Source organism: Papio anubis, chromosome 19, assembly GCF_008728515.1.
Source record: "Papio anubis isolate 15944 chromosome 19, Panubis1.0, whole genome shotgun sequence".
NCBI classification, from domain to species: domain Eukaryota; kingdom Metazoa; phylum Chordata; class Mammalia; order Primates; family Cercopithecidae; genus Papio; species Papio anubis.
This window is the reverse complement of record NC_044994.1, coordinates 10,570,324-10,588,143: the sequence shown is the minus strand read 5'-3', so window position 1 is coordinate 10,588,143 and position 17,820 is coordinate 10,570,324. Positions and strand designations below refer to the sequence as shown.

Sequence of the window (17,820 nt, the reverse complement as noted above, 5' to 3'; positions counted from 1 at the left end):
AAATTAAAAAAAAAAAAAAAAAAAAGATACATCATAAACTGGCCTGGCCAACATGGTGAAACCCCATCTCTACTAAGAAGTACAAAAATTGGCCGGGTGTGGTAATGTGCACCTGTAATTTCAGCTACTCGGGTGGCTGAGGCAGGAGAATCACTTGAGCCTGGGAGGCAGAGGCTGCAGTGAGCTGAGATTGCACCACTGCACTCCAGCCTGGCAACAGAGTGAGACTCCATCTCAAAATACGTATATGTATTTTAAATTTTCATATGAATTTTATCGTTGACATAAAGGTTATTTAAGAGCAAGCTGTTTGATCCAAGTATTTTATAGTTTTGAGAGTTTCTCTTGGAATTGATTTCTAGTTTTATTCCACGATGGTCCAAGAAGTTACTTGATATGATTTTGATTTTTCAAAATGTATTGAGATTTGTTTTGTGGCCTGATGTATGACCTGTCTTGGAGAATGTTCCATTTGCTAATGAGAAGAATGTATATTCTGCAGAATAATGTATATTCTGCATATTGTTGGGTAGAATGTTGTGTAAATGTTTGCTTAGGTCCATTTGGTCTAAAGGCCAGTTTAAATCCAGTGTTTCTTTATTGGTTTTCTGTCTCCATGATCCATCTAGTGCTATCAGTAGGGTGTTGAATCCGTCATTGTTGTGTTGCTTTCTGTGTCTTCTTAGGTCTAGTAATATATGTTTTATGAATTTGGGCACTGGTATTTGGTACATATATATTTAGAATTGTATCTTCATGTTGAATTGATCCCTTTAACATTATATAATTTTTTTTTAAACTGTTGTTGATTTATAGTTTATTTTATTTGATATCAGCTACTCTTGCTCACTTTTGGTTTCTGTTTGTATGGAATAGCTGTTTCCACACCTTCAGTCTATAATTGTCTTTATGAGTAATATGAGTTTATTGTAAGTAGCATTTAGTTGGTTCATTTAAAAAAATCCATTACTGCCAGTCTGTATCTTTTAGGTAGAGCATGTAATCGATTTACATTCAAGGTTAGTATTTATATGTGAGGTTTTGCTCCTATCATAATGTTGTTGTCTAGTTGCTTTGTAGATTCTTTCTTTTTTTCCCTCCTTTCTGTCTTTGTGGTTTGGTGGAATTCTGTTGTGTCGCTATTTGATTTTTTTCTCTTCCTGCCTTGTATAATTATTTTATAAGACCTGTGAATTTTATACGCTCTTGTTTTTATGATGGCTAGTATTGACCGTTTGTTTCCATGTTTAGAACTCCTTTGAGTGTTTCTTGTAGATCTGGTTTAGGGGTGGTGAATTTCTTCAGGGTTTGCTTCTCTGGGAAAGACTTTATTTTGGCTCCATTTATGAAGCTTATTCTAGCAGGACACAAAATTTGTGGTTGACAGTCCTCCTGCTCCCCACCCTCAGCACTTTGAAAACAGAATCCTACAGATGGAGCAGGATTGTAAAAAACAGAAAAAATAAAATCCCAGTCTCTACTAAGCTTGTAAGGTACCTGCTGTGAAATCCACTGTTAGTCTAATGGATTTTCCGTTGCTGATGACTGAATGCTTTTTCTCTTGCTGATTTTAGGATATTTTCCTTCACATTGACCTTAGGCAGTCAAATTTCTATATATTGTAGTGAGGCCTTTCTTGCAGTGTTTTTGCCTGGTGTTCTTTGAGCCTCTGATTCTTTGGATGTATAGATCTCTTGCTAGACAAGGGAAGTTTTCCTCAACAATTATTTCCTCAAATAGGTTTTCTTTTTTTTTTTTTCTTTTTTTTTTTTTTTTTTTGAGACGGAGTCTTGCTCTGTTGCCCAGGCTGGAGTGCAGTGGTGCGATCTCGGCTCACTGCAAGCTCCGCCTCCTGGGTTCACGCCATTCTCCTGTCTCAGCCTCCTGAGTAGCTGGGACTACAGGTGCCCGCCACCACGCCTGGCTAATTTTTTGTATTTTTTAATAGAGACGGTGTTTCACCGTGTTAGCCAGGATGGCCTCGATCTCCTGACCTCGTGATCCACCCGCCTTGGCCTCCCAAAGTGCCGGGATTACAGGCGTGAGCCACCGCGCCCGGCCTCCTCAAATAGGTTTTCTAAAGTTTTTGCTTTTTCTTTTCCCTTGGGATTACCTAGGATTTTGTTGGTTTGACTATTTTACATTGACCCATACTTCGAGAAGGCTTTGATCATTTTTTACAATTCTTTTTTCTTTATTTTGTCTGATTGATTAATTCAACAGATTTATCTTCACATTTTGAGATTCTCCTACTTGGTCTAGTCCATTGTTTGCTTTCAATTGTATTTTGCAATTCCTTCCATGAATTTTTTTATTCCAGAAGTTCCTTTTTTAAAAAATAAAAAACTCTGCCTTTGGTAAATTTCTTGTTCATATCCTGAATTTCATTTTCTTATTACTTTATATTAGTTTTCAGATATCTCCTGTATCTCATAGAGCTTCTTTAAAAATCAGTATTTTAGCTGGCCATGGTGGCTGATGCCTGTAATCCCAGGAGGCTGAAGTGGGAAGATAGCTTGATGTCAGGAGTTCAAGACCATCCTGGACAAAACAGTGAGACACTCTCTCTAAAAATTATTATTTTTTAATTTAACAAGTGGGCATGGCAGTGCAGACCTGTAGTCCCAGCCATTTAGGAGGCTGAGATGGGAGGATCACTTGAGCCCATGAGACTGCAGTGAGCTATAATTGTGCCACTGAAATTCACCCTGGGCAATAGAGCAAGACCATATCTCAAGAAATAAAATAATCAGTATTTTGAATTTTTTATTTAATATTTCAAAGATTTCTTTTTGGTTAGGATCCATTGTTAGAGAATTACTGTGTTGCTTTCGAATTGTCATAGCACCTTTTTAAAAAATATTTTCTGTATTGGGCTCATTTCCTTTGCATCTGGAGTAGTAGTTGCTTATTTTTATTTTTGAATTTACTTTTGTTGGGGCAGGACTTATTTTTTCCTTGACAATGTGTCTATGATGTATGTTTAATAGATTCTTTTGACTTTGCTTCTTGGGTGTATTCAGTGACATAAGTTACGTGTGATTTCCTTGTTTATAAATAGCCTTAGCGTGGTGGCTTTCTGCAATGCTGGCTATTGTAGTAATGTATCAGGCGGGTGGGCAGTCTCAGGGCTTCCTGTGTAGCTGCAGTGGTATGGGCAATTGTGGTAGTAGAGGTGGTGGCAGAGCTTGTCTCCTTCCTGAGCACTGCACGATTGTTTTAGCAGATGTTTTAATGGGCTGTGCAGGTTGGCCTCCTGTCCAGTATGTGGTGCTAGAAGGTAAGAGCTGGATACAGCTGTTGTAGTAGCATTTATGGGTTACCTTTGTTAACCAGAAGTACTCTGATGTCCTAGACGATGAACTGGGCTGTGTAACTTCCAGGGGTCCCAGTCCTGTGCTCTGCCCCTGAGGCAGTTGGGGAGGACAGAGCTAGGCAGGGCTGGGCCAGAGAATCCTGCATTTTGGCCACCTCAACAGTGGACACAAGCACCAGCCCTTGCAGGGGTTGCAAGGTAGTTCTCAGGCCCCTGAAGCAATGCTCCAGGGAGGAGCAGAGCAACCAATGCCTTGCCAAAGATCCAGCACGGGGAAAGTGGGGTTGCTAGGGCTCTACAACCTGGCAGGTGATAGTGGGATCTGGTTCTCTACAGTTTTGACCTGGTTGAGTTCCCTCCTACCGTCTGCTACTGGCAGCAAGCTGAAATAGCCAGCCAAGTCCCAGGCAGTCTGTCCTCAGATTGTGAATCTGTCTCAGGCTGCAAAACTTCCTGCCAGGGACAAAAATCAGGCTCCAGGCCATACCCCTCCCAGTCTGGCTCTGCAAAGCAGGGGCCCCCAATTCTCTTACCCATGGCTGGGGCCCATGTTACGCTTGCCTCTCAATTCTGGTTGTGGAGGCTGCTCTCCTCAATAATAGATCACAAATCTTAGTCTGGAGATTCTCCATACCAGTGACTGCCACCTATGCTGGCTGGCAGGTTTCTGTGCAGCCCCCTGTGACTTAGGATTGGGAATGGCCTCCTTCTATTTGCACCCACTGGGTCTAGGAGTATGAGTGGAGCACTTCCCACTCTCCCCAGTGCTCTCCAAGTCAGATCCAGTGCTTGGTAGGGCCAAGGAGCTCCCACTGGCTTCAGTTGCTCTCTCCCCTTCTCACACGGAGGATTCACTCCCAGTTTTTCATGGGACATGCAGTGCTGTTGCCTACTGAAGTGTTCAAAGTATCCAAAGTTTCTTTTGCTTTTTTTTTTTTGAGACAAGGTCTTGCTCTGTTGCCCAGACTGGTACCTTCATAGCTCACTGCGGTCTTGACCTCCTGGGCTCACGCAGTCCTCCCATCTCAGCCTCTCAGGTAGCTGGGACTAATTAGCTGGACCATGCCCGGCTGATTTTTAAATATTTATAGAGACAAGCCATCACTGTATTGCCCAGGCTGGTCTCAAATTCTTGGCCTCAGCCTTCCAGAGTGCTGTGGTTACAGGCACGAGCTACCACACTGGGCCTGTTATGCTTTTATGTTGAACTCCTGTGTTCCTTCTTAGATAAAAGTTCACAGTTTGAATACACTATTGTACTGTTTCCAGGTGGGTATGGTTGACTACTTTTCTCTCTCTCCCTGTTTTTGGTCTGTGTGGTCATGTTACCTACTTGATAAACATTTCGGTTTTGTTCATGAATTGCCTTTTAAAAAATTTTGGGTTTTTGAATATTTGCATTATATAATTCTAGAGTGGGCAATAAATAAGGAATTTTTTGGAGAGGTCGTGTTATTTGTCTATTCTGTTGTCTTCCTTTCTCTTTAAATAGTAATTTTAAATAAAGTGAAAGAGTTTACAAGTAAAGACTTGAAATAAAGAGATTTTAATGAATTGAAGAGTTAACTTTTATTATTGCTGTTCATTTTCATAGGATAGCGTTAGATCTTTTGAAGCTTCAAAGCAGGTTTTAAAATGCAGCAAATAGGTATTTGGTGCCAATGTGACATTGCATGTTTCATGTTTTATGTTAAATTTCTCAAGACAGTATTGTTTCTTTTTTCTTTTATTAAGCTTCAAGTGGAAATAAAGAGATTATTTCGCATATTAGTCAACATGGAGGAAAATGGCCTTACTGGTTTAAAAAAATGGGTGAGTTCTTATTCTGAATGTTAAAAAATACGTTGGTATTGTGTTGACTTGATTTTTAATTTCTTCTTAATTTATCCAGAAAACTTTCAGAAGTTGGGGAATTATACCTTGAAATTACAAGTTGTGTTGAATGAAAGTAATGCAGACACTTATGCAGGAAGACCGCTACCATCTAAAGCAATTAAGTTTTCTGTTAAAGGTAAGCAAAACAGTAATATATAATTATATATGCTAAAGATGGCATTTTAAATCCAAAAAGAAAAGAGAGATAAGCCAATAAAAGATGTTTGAACAATTGGGTAACCGTTTGGATTTTATTTTATTATTTTATTTTGTTTTGTTTTGTTTTGTTTTGTTCTTACTTTGAGTTGGGGTCTCATTCTGTCACCCAGGCTGGAGTGCAGTGGCACAATCTCGGCTCACTGCAACCTCCGCTTCCTGGGTTCAAGTGATTCTCCTGCCTCAGTCTCCCAAGTAGCTGGGATTACAGGTGCCCACCACCACACCTGGCTAATTTTTTTGTATTTTTAGTGGAGACGGTGTTTCACTTTGTTGGCCAGGCTGGTCTCGAACTGCTGACCTCATGATCCGCCCTCCTTGGCCTCCCAAAGTGTTGGGGTTACAGGCATGAGCCATCACCTCTGGCCTGTTGTCTTTTTAGGAGATGGTGTCTTGCTCTGTTGCCTAGGCTGGAGTGCAGTGGTGTGATTGCAGCTCACTGCACCTAATTTTTTTTTTTTTTTTTTTTTTTTTTTTTGGAGATGGAGTTTTGCTCTTGTTGCCCAGGCTGGAGGGCTGGAATGCAATGGTGTGATCTTGGCTTACTGCAACCTCCGACTCCCAGGTTCAAGTGAATCTTCTGCCTCAGCCTCCCAAGTAGCTGGGATTACAGGCATGCACCACCATGCCCAGCTAATTTTGTATTTTTAGTAGAGATGGGGTTTCTTCTTGTTGGTGAGGCTGGTCTTGAACTTCTGACCTCAGGTGATCCACCGGCCTCGGCCTCCCAAAGTGCTGGGATTACAGATGTTACCACCGCACCTGGCCCTAATTTTTAAAAAACATTTTTTTGTAGAGATAGGGTCTCGCTATGTTATGTTGCCCATTCTGGCCTCAGACACCTAACCTCAAGCCATCTTCCTGCCTCGGCCTCCTAAAGTGCTGGGATTACAGGCTTGAGCCATTGTGCCCAGCCTGTTCTTTTTTTCTAAAACATCTAATGTTAAGATGTTGGATTTCAGGATTGGTATATTATTTTTGTTTTTCCTACTTTCCATCTCTTGGTTTTGTTTTACTACCTTATTGGAGATTTTCGTTAACAGCTTGATGTTCTATGCTATTTTTTCCTTTTTGCTACCATTTTTAGTTTCCAAAATCTCTTTTAAAATAATCTTGTTAAACAATTCCTTAAGCATTCTCTTCCTACTTCATGAATTTAGTATCTTTATTCTCTGAGGATATTAATAATAGTGGGTTTTTTTTTATAGCATTTTTCCTGATTCATAGTTTGTTTCCTCCATGTTGCTTTTTTTCCTCCTTGTCTTTATTAGATATTCTCTTATATAATTAGTGATTTGCTTACATTGAAGAATAGGGCACTTAAAAACTTAAATTTCCTTGGGGGAAGTTATGATACGAGAATTTTTAGGTCTTGTCTCTTTGGCTGTTTCCATTCCCCAGAGTGGAGCCTTTCAGTCACCTGCTAAAAGGGTAAAGACGTAGCTGCCAGCATTTTGGGAACCAAGCTAGGAAAGACCATTTGTGTGTGTTTGTGGGAGTCTTCACATTTAGTATATAATTTTCCACTTGATTTTCCTATTTTCAATAAACACTTTCCTATTTTCAATGACACTTTTAAATTTAATTAATTATATTTTAAAATACAGACAGGGTCTCACTATGTCACCCATGCTGGTCTTGAACTCCTGGGCTCAAGTTATCCTGCTTTCTTGGCCTCCCAAAGTGCTGAGGTTATAGGTTTGAGCCACCACGCCTGATCAGTGACACTTTTAGTAGTGGTGTGTCTCTCACTTCTGGACCTTTTCTTCTTTCCCTGAAGAATTAACCTTCCATCTTTTGCTAGGGATGAGGAGGGTGGTTGACTAGCCCATGCGTTGAAGGATGGGGATCTGCGAAACTGTTTCTCAAACTGACTTCAGCTAACCTTGTTTTATTTCAGTTTCACTACAACTTTCTACAGCCATCCCTGAGACTTTTGGGCATCTGATAACTGTGAATCAGATTCGGTCTCTGCTTACTTTGTTGTTTGAGTATTTGATGTTCTTAGGTCTTTCTGCTAAGTCAGTTACACTTACTCATATGTTCTTTGGCTTTCCAATTCTATTACTCTCATCTTTTTTCTTGTTTACTGCTTTTATAGAGTCATTGTTACAGGGTTTTTGGAGAGAACTGATCTAAATCTAAGTAGCTGTGATATCAAGAAGGACCACCTTGGAGTGGTTTTCTTTTTTTTTTAATGTTTTAGGAGACTTTTTTATACATAAATCTCTGTTCTTTTAACACCTGTGGAACATATATTCATAAGATGGGTTTGCTGTAGTTTAAGCAGTTTCCTGTTGACGAATCATGTTGATTGTTTCCAAGTTTTTGGCTATTACAAACCGTAGTGCTATTTGGTAAAAAAAATTATGCTGCTTTCTGTACATATGTTAGAATCTCCTTAGGGTGATACCAAGAAGTGGACATCCCAAAAGGCTATGCCAAGAAGTACCTTCACTTCTCACTATGAGAGTTCCAGTTGACTGCATGCTCATTCCTGGCTGAACTATATATTTATTTAGCATAGTTGGTGGTGAAACTGCTTCTCTAATTTTTAGATTGTGTACCTCTTCTAGCCATTATTGGACATTGTATGCCATCTATGAATGCTTGTTAATTTGCTATACCCATTTCAATAGTTTAAAGCTGTGGTTCTCAAATTTGAGTTTGTATCAGATTCACCCGAAAAGAAACACAGCTTGCTGAATTTCACCGAGTTTCTGATTCAGCAGGTTTGAGGTGGGCCCTAGAATTTGCATTTCTAATAAGTTCTCAGGGGATGCTAAAACTTCAAGACTAGAGACCACACTTTGAGAACAGCCGATTTATAGGAGGGTTTCATGAAGTCTGAATTTTCCTTGTTACACATGTTGCAAATATTTTCTCGTGTGGAGCTTCTATTTAACTTCATCATATATATCATTTTATAACTATTGAATATTGTGTTTTGCCTTTAAAGTTCTTTCCTATGAAAAGGTACAACAGCTGGGCATGGTGGCTCACGCCTGGGGAGGCAGGTGGGTAGCTTGAGTTCAGGAGTTCAAGACCAGTGGGCAACATGATGAGACCCTGTTGCTACAAAAAATACAAAAATTAGCCAGGTGTAGTGGTACACACCTGTAGTCCCAGCTACTCGGGAGGTTTTTCCCAAGTGGATTGTCTGCATAATATATAATTTTTGTGCTGATTTTAAAATGTTATTTTTAGTATAGTCTAAAATAGATTTCTAAAATTTCTCATATAGAAATGGATCTGTTTTTGACCCCCAATGGATTTTCTCACCAATGTACTTGCTTTTCATTTCATTTTTGTTTTTGTTGAAGAGGGTAAGCCAGAGAAATTTTCATGTGTTCTTCTGGATCAGCCTTGTCGTGTTGGAGTTCCATTTAATATCCCTCTGGAGTTTCAGGATGAATTTGGTCATACCAGTCAACTAGTAACTGATATTCAGCCAGTTCTTGAAGCAAGGTAATTTGAAGGATCAATACATATTTGTCCTTTCATATTTGCTAAGCATTCGCTCTTTTTTTCAGCTTAATTTTTTTTGTGTGTAAGGTGTTCAACTTTAGTATTATTTAAAATATTAGTGAATTATATTATATCTGAGTAATTTAGCTCCAAGCTATCCTCTGTAACTAGTGTCATATATAAATTGCTTCACTGAAGTTTATATTTTGACTGAATTTATTGCTGAAGTTAAGGTGTTTATGTCTTACTCCATGTTCTTTTGCAAGTATGATATAATGTCTCTTAATTCATTATTTGAAATACTTCATTCTGTGTCTTCTGTCATCACTGTTTTCTCTTTTAGGGTTCTTAGTTATTGGATGTTGGACCTTCTGTACTGAATCCCCAATTTTTTAAAAAAATGTCCTCAATCTTTTTGTGTTTCTGTTTTACTTTCTGATAAATGTGCTCAACCTTGTGCTTACTACCTTTCCATTGAGTTTTTCCTTTCTGCTAATGTATTTTTAGTTGCCATGAGTTCTTTTTGGTTCTCTGAAATTTTTTGAAGGCCCTCTTTTTGTTTTATGAATGTAGTACCGTTTTCACTGATAAAACAAATGGTTGGGTTTTTGTTTTTGTTTTTTTTTAAGTTTTCTTTTGCCTATACAGATACTCTGTTGTCTCCAACTTAGTCGATTGCTTGTTCTTGGTCTCTAGAGATATCTGGTTATTGGTCGTCTGCTTGTAAATGAGTAGGAGACTGGAATGCAGGTGAAAGAGTGTGGAGAGGCTGTTGCCTGTGAGCTCCACTGTGGGATGATCTGTCTGGAGTACATTGTTGGGGGAAATCCTGTTAGTATTTTTAGGTCTTGGGCTGAGCAGTTTCCTCAAAGAAGAATCTTCAGTCTTTTGCCTGGAGCGGGGAATAGTTTGGTTCCTAATCAAAGAACAGGGCTGGGGTGGGAATTGGGGAGGAGAGGTCTCAGTATCCATATGCATTCGTTCCAGATTACCTCTTCTCTTCTTTTTAGTATTTCATTCTCATCCTCAACTTACCTCGTGTCCCTGGTTCAGAGATCTTCTGTTTTAACCTTTTCAGAGATTTATCTTTCACTCATCTGCCAGAGGCAGAGACGAGAGATCTGGAGATCTGAGATCTAAACTTTTCATCAGTCTTTTTGCTTGTTTGTTTAAACCTTTTCCTTTTGCCAATTCTGAACGGTACCTGGGCACTCTATGAGACAGGTTGGTTTCTAGCTTTTTCTATTTCTGTTTTATGATTCAGCTTTTTGGAGACTGCTGATACTTGCCACTTGTCTGTCCTGTTTTCTAGCAGATAAGTTTGGTTGCCCTGTCTCTGCTTCCTTTCTGTTTTTTCTTTCTTTTTTCCTTTAATAGTAAAATAAATCCCTTTACTGTCATATTAGTGGGATTTTAAGAGACAGTGAAAGTAGGTGTATATGTTTAATGTGCCATCTTTCCGAGGGGATTTATTTTATCTTGTGTGCCACATTACATCTTTTTTCAAATGAGCTTTACAGTTTATTCTGAAAATACCTGTAAACACTTAAATTCCATTCCTCAGAAAAATTAGGCTTTTCTCCATCATGGTATATTTTTTACTTTTTTCCCCTTTACCTTTGACAAAGTAAAATTTTGCCACTGCGGAGGTCTACATCTGGTCAAATCTGATGAAATTAGCTTTGTAATCAGCTTTAGGAACCATATTACTCATGGAAGTAGATTAGGTGATCTCGCCGGTTTATGTCCTCATAAGCCTGTCTGTTATTATTTGGACTTTTATCTAAATTGCCATTCATTTTAATAATAGATGCCCATAAGTCTCTAAAATCCCACTGGTGAAATATTTGAAAGAATTCATGTTAAATGCTGAGGACATCCTTAAACCTGGCTTCTTTGGGTATTTCCTTTTCTTAGGCTTGTATACATGGTCTAGCATTAGATTAGGTACTACGTTGTATCTTTACTAATTCAATACGTGCTATTTTAATTTTACATTATACCTATTGTATCATTTTCAGTGTTTAACCCATTGGCATCACTTATTAATACTTGTTGGATCAGTTTTCTTTGTAAAAGAAATCCATTGGAATTTTTTTCTGTTTAGTTCTTTATATATAAAAAATATTTTATTAGAAAAATAGACATGGCAATGTTACATAGGAAAGCAAAAACACATTTGCAGCTTACTTGTAGGCAATTGAGGGGAGTTAAAAAATAATTTTTTTTCCCCAGTGGTTTATCTTTACATTATGAAGAAATAACCAAAGGACCAAATTGTGTAATTCGAGGTGTTACAGCTAAGGGCCCTGTAAACTCTTGTCAAGGCAAGGTAAGCATTATGTATAGATCCTATGATACTTGTTAAGTATTTATTTCATATGGTAAGAATGAAATTGTAAATGAAAAGTGGAATGACCTATTTTTAAAAAACAGATGATAGTAATTGGGTTTTTAGGAGTTTATCAGCATTATGCCACCTGACTTACCAGTTACATCTGTAAGAAAAATTGGCACATTTCCTACTATTGTTGGTTAAACATGAATTAAATATTTTTCATCTGTCCCCATTATTGCTATTTCAGTTCTTTCACATTCAAAGTCATTTTTTTGGCGGTTATCCAGGACTATGCCGTTTTGGTTTTTTTTTTCTCTGTCTCTCCTACTGTTTCTGTCCACTTTTGAATATTTTTCTTAGAACAAAAATGACAATTAGAAATATGGGAAACTTCAGCTCACATCTTTAAACATATCACTTTGATATTTAGATAAAAGGAAGTGTTTGGTGCGAGATACAGTTAAGGAAGGAATCCTATGCATAGTTTGTTGGTCAAAAAAAAAAAAACAGGGAAGCTAAAGATAGAAACTCTAATAAAGTAATTTTTCAATTAGGTCTTACAGCAGCTAATAGACTTAACTGACTAAAAGGAACACTGTAGCTAATTTTTTTTTTCAGTGTATCATTACTTTAAATATTTTCCCTATCAGTGTGATGTTTAAAACAGAGCATGTGTATTTTTTTCAAGTACTGTATACTGCTTTGTATAATCAAATCAACAATTGAGTTCTTGATTCTTTCTGAATTCAGATTTTTCTGGAAAAAGAACTTGAAATTCACAGAAAATTTGACTTTAGTAAGATAAACTTACTAAAAATTCCTAGATTATAAAAACCTTTTTATTTTGAAATAACTTTAGAGGAAATAACTTACAAAGGAGTTCGAAGATAGTATAGAGAGGTTGCATGTAGAAAGTTCTTCCTGTTAATGTCTGACAGAACTTTATATATTTATCCACACATCGACAAAATACTACTAACAAAACTGTGGACTTTTTTTGTTGTCTCCAGTTAATTTATTTTTCTGCTCCAGGATCCAATATAGAGTACCACATTGCATTTCAAAATTTTGTGATTTTTGTTTCTACTTTACTATTTCATATGTTTTATAATATCTATCTTGATTATGATAATTATTCAGAGGTTATGCCTTTTGAGAATAAAAATTTAAGAGAAAAATTGATCCTAAAATGATATTCCTATTTTGGAAAAGTAGGTTGTACCATAATTCTGTTCATTTCACTGTCTATAAGGAAGCAATATTGATCAATTTTTTTCCTCTAAGATTTCTGACTCTGTATATGATAATTTTAGTAAGTATAAAATTGGTAAGTAATTTCTACAATGGTATGAAAATAAAACCAAAATATAAATCAGAATTGATGTGATAAACTACTTAAGTATGTATTTAGGACTGGGTTTAATTTTTACTGGTTTTTTCAACAGAATTATAATCTGAAGGTTACTCTGCCGGGCTTAAAAGAAGACTCACAGATTTTGAAAATGAAATTACTACCTGGTAATATTATTTCAAGAAATATTCATAATTATTTAAAATAATATTCTTATGTTAAAGTATAATGCTATAAAGTTAGAGATTTTTGGGCTTTTAGTAGTGGTATAAATCTTGAAAATACATTTAAATGTCAAACCATAGCACTAATAGAAATGACCAGTTTTTAAAAAGGAAAACATTTAGGAAGATGTTATTGACATTCTAAATATAACATTGGGAGAAAAGTTTGGGTATTGAAAATGTTTTGGGGAACTATTTCTTGGAATATATCTATTAGGCTTTATTAGAGATGGGTCTGTTCTTTACATTTTGTTTATACAACTGTTTCATATTTTAAGAAAAATTTTTAATGTTATTTTTATTAAGTTAATGACTTAACTTGAGAAAATGAAGTTGCATTAAAGTTACATAGGATAGAATATGCTGGCTAATTTGAGAGGCAGTCTATAGTAGAGGTTCTAAGTGCATTCTGGAGTCAGCCCTGCTGGGTTAGTGTCTAGGTAAACTCGTTCTATGCCTCAATTTCTTCTTGTGTAAAATGAGATAATATCTACTCCCTTGGGGTTGTTAGGAGTATTAAATGAGTTACTACAGGTAGTCCTTGCCTTGCACAGTTCTGTAGTACTCAATGGAGGACACAGTTCCAATAGGCAAGAGTTTTCATTAACACCTACTGTACCAAGTAAGAACTGCCTGCACCTGTAAAACACAGCAATGTTTAGCATGTTAGTTTTAGCTCTGATATGAACAATACCACAATCATATCTGTGTGCATATGTGATCTTGTTACTGGTTGTAGGTAAAAAGAAACATATCAGCTATTTGCTTTCACAAATTCAAGTTGTTTGACATTTTCCTCCAGTGTGAATTGTTAAAGAATTTAGGTAGGTCCATTGGTGGAAGTACAAGAAAAAAATCATACGTATCAACAAACATTCATTTATTTTAGAGGTTAGATTATTAAATAATAAGTATGGATTTGAGTAGTATATTTCTCAGTAGCTAGATAGTTCTTGTTGAGGGGTATATAGGAAGTATCATGGTATAGTGATAAAAGTCAAGGAGTTTCAAATTACAAATCAGGATTTAAACCTATGTTTGCTACTTACTAGCCTGGTGACCTGGAAGAAATACTTAATTTATCTGAATCCCAATTTCCTTCCCTGTAAAATGGGGATGATAATAGTAATATCTTCCTTAAGATTATTGTGACGTTTATGTAAAAATAATCCTTAATAAAACTTAGCACAATACTTCATATATAGTAAATAAATGAATATTAACTAATATTAGTACAAAGTATAATAAATATTTTCAGTAATTCTCTCCATGTACTTGTGTTATCAGTATGTAGCATTAATTGAATTTTTAAAATATCAGTGTTTATGGAACAAATCAGACTGGCTTACTGCAGAAATATAAGCCTACTTTTCTTAATCTTAGAGGAAATTTGTGATGTTAATTGCTTATGACATCAGAGGTAGTGGACAATCTAACAAGTGAATGACCTGATCATGTCATTACAAGAACTAATTCTTTGAATGTCTAAAACATATAGTTACTTGTGCCGGAAAAATCATCATGTAAAATTGTTAAATAGTTTTAATCAGCCGTTATTTTTCTTTTTGAATACCTTTTCCCCAGTATCTTTTAAAGATTTTAGGTGATTTCTAATGTGAATTATCACTGTGTCGTACCTTGTGGAATAAAACTTAGCCTAGACACCAAGTATTTTATACAGTTGAGATAAGTCTTGTCATGTATTGAATCTATGCATTTTGGGATGAAACCGATTAAACATGGACATTGCCTATATTTTTCTTTCTTGGCAATATTTATAAAATATTGAGTCTTTAATGCTAAAGTTGTTTCTTTTGCTATTTCAGTACTTCAGTCTTTGAAACCTGAATATGTATTTCATTGTATAATTTACTGTTAGGTCAGCCTCGTCGATTGAAAGTGAAACCTGATTCCGAAATTTTAGTTATAGAAAATGGAACAGCTTTCCCATTTCAGGTGGAAGTTTTAGATGAATCAGACAACATAACAGCACAACCAAAATTGATTGTTCATTGTAAGGTAAGCTTATTGGAAGATACTTCGATTATTTTGAGTCCCTTATAGTAAGTGGCAGTGACTATTTTAGCCACTTAATAGTAAATCTTACATAGGATTTAAGTCTGAAATGATTATTCCATGGAGGGATTTGTGGGATCTTATTGCCAATAGTTTTTTTTTTTTTTTTAATCATTCCTAAACCAATAAAGATGCCACCTGTGCCCAGTTTCATAAATTCGTGGATGAAGGTTTACTCACCTCTCCTTCCTTGACTCCATCCCTCTCATTTTATATGAATTATACATGAATAGAAAGACAAAAATGTCTTTCAAGATTGGGAATGGGCTGCTCTGCCTATGGAATAGCCTTTATTCCTTTATTTTAGGGGGAAAAAAATTGGGAATGATGCTTAAATGAAGGTAGGTAAAAGACCACAGAAAGAAAAGGAAAATCCAGTTAAGTAAAAAAGAAAAGGATTGTGATTGAGGAGGTTGGTTTTCCTTCCAAAACAGATAAATTTTACATAGTACAGTAGAAAATTACTGTTTTTGTTCAGTATTCAAGAGTTTTAGTGACTTTTACTTAGAATTTTCTTATTCATTGCCAGAAATAGTAGCTCTAGTGAATTATTTGAAACTTTGAACAATTATGGAATAATCAAATACATTTGATAGGGTCTTACATTATTTTGCATCCTTCAAATAGTTTTCAGGTGCTCCAAACCTTCCAGTCTATGTTGTAGATTGCAGTAGTTCCGGAACCAGTATTTTAACAGGATCTGCAATTCAAGTTCAGAATATTAAAAAAGACCAGATGCTTAAAGCAAGAATTGAAATACCTGTAAGTTATTATTGTTACTCATTGATACTGTATTGAGTCTTCATATAAATAGTCTTCAACTGCTTAATAACATGTTTTGCAAAATTGTTAACTTCTAAAAATGAGGTATTGTGGTTCTTTCAGCCAAAGCAAAGCAAAGGCAATATGAAATGCTATAATGACTATTTTAACATTTGTGTCAAATATTAGTAATTGTCTTGATTTTTACAGTGTCTTTATTATAGTATCTGAAACTATTACTGATTTATATTTCCCTAAAATATTTTTCTTCTATTAAAATACATAATTTTATTCTTTTGCTTTTTTTTTTTTTTTTTTTTAAGAGTTAGAGTCTCATTCTGTTGTCTAGGTTGGAGTGCAGTGGCACAATCATGACTTACTGCAGCCTCCAACTCCTAAGCTCTAGTGATCCTCTCACCTCAGCCTCCCAAGTAACTGGGACTACAGACAAGGACCAATGCACCTGATTATTTATTTATTATTTATTTTTTGAGAAAGAGGGTCTTGCTGTGTTGCTCAGTCTGATCTCAAATTCCTGGCAACAGACAGTCTTCCCACCTTGGCCTCCCAAAGTGCTGAAGTTACAGGCGTGCACCACTGTGCCCAGCCCTTTTGCTTTTTATGGTTCTCATTTGTTTTAGAAAGTTTGGTAAATATCTCCATTTAAACCACCACAGAAGAACATATAAACCTTTAATTTGTGTATATAATTTTCTATACACACATAGCTTTTTATTTGTATTTTTACACAAAGGGTTTTCTTTTTTTTGTTTGTGTTTTTGAGACGGAGTCTCACTCTGTCTCCCAGGCTGGAGTGCAGTGGCGCAATCTCGGCTCACTGGAAGCTCCCGCTCCCGGGTTCATGCCGTTTTCCTGCCTCAGCCTCCCAAGTAGCTGGGACTACAGGCACCCGCCACTACGCCCAGATAATTTTTTGTATTTTTAGTAGAGATGGGGTTTCACCATGTTAGCCAGGATGGTCTTGATCTCCTGACCTCATAATCCACCCACCTTGGCCTCCCAAAGTGCTGAGATTACAGGTGTGAGCCACTGCGCCTGGCCCACAAAGGGATTTCTATATCATGTGCCAGTAGGGTACTTTTTATTGGCGATACATCATGGCTGATAGCGAAGCCAGCATGGAGGCAGAAGCTGTAAACAGTCTAAGGTTGTGGAGTGGGATAACAAATACTTAAGTAAAACTTCTAAGGTTGCTGAGTACAGATACTTAAGTAAAATACTTAAATGTGATTTCTTAGTAATTGATAATGGTGATAGATAATCTAACTGGTTGATTAACTTATACTTTCCTACTAATTATACATCGGTTATTAACATAGCTTGAACCTCAAATGGATACAAGATGTCTTTTACTTTTTGAATTAGAATGAGGTGACTCTTCATTCCAGTTCTTTTTAAGCTGGTTATATTTGATAACCTTAAAGTATTTTTTATGCATTTTCTTTATGCAATAATATGGGCAACATACTTTTGAGCACTCTTTCTTGCAAAAGATGACTATGAATTAGGGAGGAATCTGGACTTGGAGGCAAGAGCAGCAGGCATTAGGACTTATGTAAATACTACAGACCAATCAGCAGAAGACCAAGAATTCAGGTCAATTAAAACGAATGCCAACAGAAATCCTCTAATATGCAGTTAGAAAATGTTATCCAATGGCAGTAACTGAGTTTAGGAGTAAAGCAAATAAGATACAACAGAAGATGGTTGTGTGCCTGACATTCTGTGAGGTAGGAATTTTTAATATCACTGACATGGATAGTCTTCCATAAGTTAAATGGCTACAACTGGATGAGGAAGGAGACATGAGTTAGGTAAGATTATAAAGGTATTTTATGTTTAAACTTGTTTTAAATTTAGTGTCTGCTGTTGAATAGACTAACTAGATTATGAAATAATAATGTAATATTTTAATTTTGTGTGCCTAAAATCAATTTATATAGCATAATCTAGGTCTTTTCTTTGATCTGTAGAACACTGGTGTGCCAATAATAAATTGTAAATATGCCGATACATTGACCAGTTGTCTTTAGGGTGTCTAGAGTCCTTCTTTGGCTATAAACAACCTTGATCACTTACCCCAATGTGTTATGAATTGAGAAAATACTGAAAGCTTAATGTAATCTATTATCATTAAATAATATATTTTCTGGTAGCTGTTTGTCTCTGATTT

General features: G+C 36.3%; 1 protein-coding gene across 5 annotated transcripts in view; it reads left to right on the top strand.

Moving 5' to 3' along the window:
* SMCHD1 (structural maintenance of chromosomes flexible hinge domain containing 1) overlaps nt 1–17,820 on the top strand; it is a 153,480-nt gene that overhangs the window by 62,554 nt on the left and 73,106 nt on the right. For all 5 annotated transcript variants that reach the window (XR_002518629.2, XR_002518628.2, XR_002518630.2 and 2 more), the window contains 7 exons: nt 5,051–5,128; nt 5,208–5,327; nt 8,731–8,875; nt 11,111–11,207; nt 12,659–12,731; nt 14,668–14,807; nt 15,492–15,626. Coding sequence is in view for 2 of the 5 variants with exons in the window: in XM_021929971.2 (XP_021785663.1) it covers nt 5,051–5,128; nt 5,208–5,327; nt 8,731–8,875; nt 11,111–11,207; nt 12,659–12,731; nt 14,668–14,807; nt 15,492–15,626 (788 nt within the window). In the remaining 3 variants the exon portion in view is untranslated. The remainder of the gene's footprint in view (nt 1–5,050; nt 5,129–5,207; nt 5,328–8,730; nt 8,876–11,110; nt 11,208–12,658; nt 12,732–14,667; nt 14,808–15,491; nt 15,627–17,820) is intronic.